The 6,458-nt window shown below is 45.7% G+C and overlaps 1 protein-coding gene across 2 annotated transcripts; it reads right to left on the bottom strand.

Annotated features, from left to right (window-relative positions):
* Nucleotides 1-2,896: 2,896 nt before the first annotated feature.
* On the bottom strand, nucleotides 2,897-5,204 carry arl4d (ADP-ribosylation factor-like 4D). 2 transcript variants are annotated; one of them, XM_076034865.1, is made up of 2 exons: nucleotides 5,042-5,204; nucleotides 2,897-4,214 (listed from the first exon to the last, which is right to left on the bottom strand). In XM_076034865.1, exon 2 carries the CDS (start codon nucleotides 4,111-4,113, stop codon nucleotides 3,502-3,504), a length of 612 nt encoding a protein of 203 aa, XP_075890980.1. In that variant the 5' UTR covers nucleotides 4,114-4,214; nucleotides 5,042-5,204; the 3' UTR covers nucleotides 2,897-3,501. The 2 variants fall into 2 exon arrangements, with proteins under 2 accessions (XP_075890980.1, XP_075890979.1); XM_076034864.1 differs by having other exon boundaries at nucleotides 5,032-5,202.
* Between the last annotated feature and the right edge of the window lie 1,254 nt (nucleotides 5,205-6,458).

Genomic DNA, 6,458 nt, shown 5'->3' with positions numbered 1-6,458 from the left:
TGCTATTACATACAAACACAATTTCAAGTAAATATTACAAACTTTAACAAGATGAAGGCACATTGTTAAGTGAAAGAAAAATCCCAGATAGGATCCTTTTTTTATTCCCAAATGGTCACACAGCTTGCAGCCTGAAGCAGAGCAGTGCGAGTAGGAGCAACGTACAGAATCTATCATCTCCTTTTTATTTGACAGTGTCCGTGTTTCAGAGATGCTATAATTCATCTTTACTCACTTCCATTACATTAAATCAAGCCACGTAAAACGTCAAGTCAGCACGTTCTCAGATCCGCCCACTGACGCCGGACACAAATAAACAGCTCTGTTCTCGTCGTAGCATTTCACAGCATGACTCCTCCGCAGCGGCTTGCCTTTAAATAGGGACGATTAACTAGAGACGCTGCTTGGCAGGACCAGCTCACAGGCACCCTTCTGGGCCGTGCGTGCCAGATGGGTTTGTGGGTAATCCCTGTGTGACACAGTGTGGGGTTAGGCTGAGGTTGACGATGTGGTTGTCTGCTGCCGACACAATCTCCAATGCATGAAGCATTAACCTGCCTAAAGAAAGTGTATTGTAAGTTATTGTAAGCGCAAGTGTAATTGTTTTTGATTTCTCTCATTTTTTTGAGTAATGCAATGCTTCAAAGTTGAAAATGTAAAGTGTAAATCACTGCAAATTGAATGCCGCTCCTTTGCTAAAGGCTCCCTGGAAAGCTGGACCTTCAGGGAAATGAGCAGCAACGTGAGTAGATACCCTCTCAACCGCGGATGTTAACAAACATAGTTTTTGTTGCCAAGTACCAGAATTCAATATCTCCGTATTAAAGTCAAAACTAAGTGACAGGCAAACACAAAACCCGCACCCACCTCGTCGCAGCGCTTACACCTTCAAAAACACTGCCAAGACAATTGGTATTTTAGTGTTTATATCAGCAGGGGTGAATGGGATGGCCGCGTGTGTGGAGGTTTTCCTTTCAATTCATTTTGTGGCACACGCTCGGCTCTAAACTAAGCCCTCGTGGCAGCTTTACGACCTTTAGGGGAATAGCCAAAGCCAGAGCAACTAATCCAGGTTGCCCACCAATATTGTGCCTCTTGAACCTTTGAGACATCATTTTGCAGCGCCCTGCCCTCATCCTCAGCCTGGCGCAACACATGAGATATTCATAGACATCATTAAAGCAAAAATATCTTTAGGTCAAAGGAGAGAGGGAAATAAACAAAGGAATCCGACCGAGGTTGTAAACAACTTTGCAACCCAAGAGGATTAGATACAGACAGGCAGGCGAGGGGTTAACACTGTGAGGTAATAGATCTCAGGATTCCGGTATTGATCGCAGATTCTTTTCTTAATCTCACTGTCTGCTCAGTAACCTCAGCTGGACCGGACATCCAGCCACAAAGTGCAATTTGAGCCTCTTCAGCTGCCAGATAGAAGATTATGTCAACACCCTGGTTATATGTTTGAAGAGACCTTGATCTGTCCTCCAAAATTAACTTGTTCATTTTTCAATAGCGATGCCCTACATTGCTGGGAATATGTGAATACCAACGTTTGTGGTTGTGTACCACATATCTTTATGTCACTTGTTATTTCCCTGTTTTCAGCCATGCTAGTTGTCTCGCACAGCTTCTAAGTCACTTAATGTGTCGCATACTGAAATTTCTCCATATCAGATTTCAGGACAGTAAGTTTAAAGCTGTGTTTTTAGCTATCAGCAAAATGAACATACTATGCCAAGTGATCAAGCACACTAAAGTTGTATTTTCTGGTAAAAAAAAAAAAAAAAAAAAAAAAAAAGGCAACAAAAGAAAAATCAATCAAAGGAAAGTAACAGTATCAAAGCACAAGGAGACGCTCTTTTTTCCCCCCCACATCACTGGATGGATCACAGTTCAAAGAGTAGGTAGAGATTCTCCGTCACAACGTCCTTCACCAGCAGCTGATCAGTCCCCCCACGTGGCCATGCTGTGTCTCGGCTGAGGGGGAAGAAAGAATCACAATACTAATTTATTCCAGGACCAGCTGCTGTGTCAAGATGATTCTGCAACAGACATCCTGGAGGGTTATAATGAGCCGGCCTTTCTCAGGAAGTGCTTCACCCGAGTCAAGATGCGTGTATGTTTGAGATGACGGTTGCGTTCATTTGAGTCTGCTTTGCCATCAGACGTTCAGAGTGAGGCATCCCAGCTGAGAGCAAGTCTTTGTCTCATCTTGCAGGAGCTCGCCCTGATATTACCATGGAATACTATGTGTCACCTGTGTCAACCCTGCATTTGACTGAATTTGAATTTGGGATAAGGACAAGAGGTTTGAATGGCTTTTAAGGTTTTCACTTGGTCCTTCACTGTCTGTTGATGATGGTAACTGCAGGTGAATCGCTGCCCCTTCATTCCAACAGCAGGATGCAACCACAACACCCTTCAACCAACAACCTAAGCAGGCTCTGATGTCAGCAGCTGGAAGATCAGAATTGAGTGAATGGTTGCAGGCTTTAAGCGATTCAGACACAGATAAAGAAATTCATACTTTAGATAAGAAGTTCTTTTACCATTCATTTCGACCCAATTTGAAGTCAAATATGCATGCATATGAAAAGCCACATTGGCCATGATTAGAGAGTAATTCTTTTATATCTCAGTTCTTAGTCACCGGCATGTCCTATGGCAGTTATTTGAATGGTCTCCTAAGATCACAAGTTTGCTTGCTTACTATATCCACCTTAAAAAAAAAAAAAAGTGGGTTATCATCATGACAAACAGGAAAAACAGCTTCCTGGTGCCAGTCAACACACAGCGAGCACAAGTGGACCACAAAGACTTGTTGCAGCCAAGGACACCAAAACAATTTGATTCTAATATTATTAATGCCAGCTACAAAGAAAGATGCAGGTAGTGTGTGCAGAGCATCAATTTATTAAAGTCTTCAGTGTTACAAAAATGTACAATTTATATAAACGCTATTCTCATGGTTTAGAGGGGAATGCACATTGGAACAGTGGTGGCAAGGCAAAAAAATAATAATAATATTTCACATGAAAATGTGCGCTGTCGCCACTCTATTTAAATGTCTTCTCATTCAGAGGAAGAATTCCTAAGACCTTGACACAAGAAATGTGGAATAAAACATTTTGTGGAGGAACGCAAACATCCACCTTTTTTTTGTTGTTGTGAGCCTTCACGTATGAACACTATAGTGGAAAAAAATCTTTAAAATGTGTGTAGAAAGCATTTATTAAGGACCGACTACAAACAAGGTTCCCTTCCCAATCTACAAATTCATCTTACAAAGAGGGCAGCTGCAGATCTGCAGGTCGCAGATACGTCGATGCTGTTCCACTTGTTATGAACTAATCCATTCACTTCTGCACCAGAGGCCGCGGGTAATTGTTTTTTGTTGGCACAGGTCACTCCGCCACTAAAAGGGGGATAACTGAGCCTGAAAGTGTCTCACCAGAGGATAAATCTGTGCGTAAAGTCCACAGCCTTGCACTCCAGAGCTCATCTCTTCCTGTTCCTGCTGTGCTTTGCCATCTTCTTCCTCTTGACGATCATCTCGTGCAGCTTCTCCAGGCCTGGCTGGAGGCCCCGGCCGTCCACGGCGCTGCAGCCCTGCACGTGGTGCAGCGTGTGCGCGCTCAGCTCGTGGAGGCCCAGCCACTTCTCCACCTCGCTGGCGGACAGGGCCGCGTCCTGGTCCTGCTTGTTGGCCAGCACCAGCACAGGCACGCCCTGGTTCTCGGAGGTGCGGCTGATCCTGTGCAGCTCCACCCGGGCCTCCTCCATCCTCTCCGGCTCGGCCGAGTCCACCACGAACACCATCCCGTCCGTCCGCCGCGTGTACGACTTCCACAGCGGCCGCAGCTTCTCCTGGCCGCCCACGTCCCACACCTGGAAGGTGACGGCGCGGGACGCCCCCACGGGCACCTTGATCTTCTCCGTGTTGAAGCCCTTGGTGGGGATGGTCTCCACAAACTCCCTCAGCTTGAGCCTGTAGAGCAGGGACGTCTTACCGGCCGAGTCCAGCCCCACCACCACCACGTGCAGCGTGTGGAGCTGCGGCAAGAAGGAGGAGGGCGCGCTGGGAGCCATGTCGGTCAGCTGGTTCCCCATGACCGACACCTACTTTAAGGGCGAGGTGACGAGGTGTCGGCCGCCTTTCTATTTCGGGAGGCTTGGCATTTGCGTGTCCTCAGAGACGGTGCCGGGGGAACCTTATCAAAAAGACACAAACGCAGAGTTAATGAGAGGGCAATGTGTGAATTTCGCCACCGGTACATTGCAGCGTCACGCTACATCGCAGCATCACCTGACCAACAACAGAGGGCCAGAGAGCACAGGTTATCAGCTGGAGGTGTTGGAATGTCATCAGACTTGGCCTGCGGACAATCGTCTGTCCACAGGTCAGACCTGTCAGTCAGCCTCTGCGCCGCTGTCCCTGGGACGCAGCTGCGCCATCAGCTCCATGTCACATTACGGGAGAAAACCACTGCAAATTAGTGGACTCGGTTTATCTGGAGCTTCATCTTCTTACAGCAGTAAAACCTGGAAGACCCCTCTTGAGTGGGGGTGGGGGGATGATTGCTGCGGGCGCACTGGCCGGACGGATTATGTGCATCCGCTGGATACAGCGAGTCAGGAGAGCTGCAGCTGCACTAATCCGGTTGTTGTTGTTGTTGTTGTTGTTGTTGACATCCCGATACCCATCAAACAGCTGCACAGTGGGTGTGTGTGAGAAGATGGATGGTAGTCACACCCCATAAAAACGTCCAATACAATTATCTTGGTCCGCGAAAATATTCAATAAATTTGCATATTAACGTTAAAATTAAAAACAAATTAAAAAGAAAAAAAAAACTCAGAGACTGTGTCTGAATTTTCTGCCACACATCTCGGATGCAGTTAATAACTTGATATGACGCGTAGGGAGTAGGGAGAGGCAGTCGTAAACCGGCTAAAAGTCCACTATAACTGTAATAAATGTGAACTTTAAAAGACAAAGTGCCCTCGTCAGCGCGAGGGGAGACTTACGTGTTCGCACCTTGCAGATGAGCGGAGGGAACGTGCTCCATAGCGGACGAGTAGAGAGGGAAGCGTCCGCTCCTCTCCTCCTCCAGCAGCTCTCTCTGCTGAGCGCCGGGAGAGACCCGAGCGCTCGGTAACCCACAGCCCGATGACGTCACAGCAACCGGTGCTCCGCGCCCCCTGTCGGCAAAGAGGAGTACGTGCATGATCCGTGATGGCAGCCCGTCACATTTGTTCATAAGATATGCAAAGTAAAATTGGGTTTCGCGCAAATGTTTAGGATTATTTTTTTTTCGTTCAAATGTTGTTATTGTTGACAGCATGTCAGGGTTGGGGCAAAAAACATTTGGTTAGGTTTCTATGTGTTTTGGAAGAAAATATAAATTGTAAAGCATAATAATAATTTTTTAAAAAAAAAAGAAAAAAAAAAGGATTCATTCATTCATTCATCCATCTTCTATACCCGCTTATTCCCGAGCTCAGGGTCACGGGGGTCTGCTGGAGTCTATCCCAGCTGTCATAGAGCGAAGGCAGGGTGACACCCTGGACAAGTCAATAAGGATTCAGTTCTACAAAAAAAAAAAAAAAAACATCACACCGGTGTTCTAACTTAGAACACCGGTGTAATCATAGAACATTCATTCATTCATTCATCACCTTTATTTAACCAGGCAGGTCAATTAAGAACGGATTCTTATTTACAATGATGGCCTGACGTCAGGTAACATACAGTACCTATTGGAAGTATCCAATAGGTACTGTATGTTACCTACCAGAGTGAGCCAAACAGCACATTTTATGGTTGATTATTCCTGTTATTAATTTTATAATTAGAATGAATGTACGACTGTCAAAACCTCTGAGCCTTGTTGATGTTCTCTCTGCACACACACACACACACACACACACACACACACACACACACACACACACACACACACACACACCTGCGGCAAGAGGCTGGAGCAGAGCAAAGGCTTGAGAGCAGCAGCCAGTCTTGTGTGCATCAACAGCAGAGAAGTAGAGCTCGATTGTGTTAAACAGCAGCTAAAGCCCTTTATGAAGGCCACGTGTAAGTTAGTGCAAGTTTGTTTGTTTAGTTGTCTGTCCCGCTCCAGCATAATACTGCTTTTGGACTGTCTTATTTGGTGACCAGCTCCAGTGTGAGTCTATTTTATTTATGCCAAATTTTGGGATTCCACATGTTGTAAATTGGCTTTAATGTATCAATGGCTTCCGTTGGGGAAGTTTCAATTTGACTTCCACCCTTTTTGGTAATTTGTTTTGGGGTACTTCTGTTCAATAAATATCTAATGGGTTTACAGTTCCCTCTCCTCTTTATTTCCAGGTACAGTTAATATTGCTCCTTGTTCCCTGGACTACGCCTGAGGACGTAGCAACTACACAGAATGAATGCAGAATGTATTCTAATA

Source organism: Nelusetta ayraudi, unplaced genomic scaffold, assembly GCF_046127955.1.
Source record: "Nelusetta ayraudi isolate G7.1 ecotype Tasmania unplaced genomic scaffold, CSIRO-AGI_Nayr_v1 ptg000042l, whole genome shotgun sequence".
Lineage (NCBI taxonomy): Eukaryota > Metazoa > Chordata > Actinopteri > Tetraodontiformes > Monacanthidae > Nelusetta > Nelusetta ayraudi.
The sequence above is the reverse complement of the archived record's forward strand: the minus strand, read 5'-3'. Positions and strand labels throughout refer to the sequence as shown.

Bases quoted from the DNA above. Each gene is read 5' to 3' on its own strand.
- arl4d (XM_076034865.1), bottom strand. From the start codon at position 4,113: ATGGGGAACCAGCTGACCGACATGGCTCCCAGCGCGCCCTCCTCCTTC.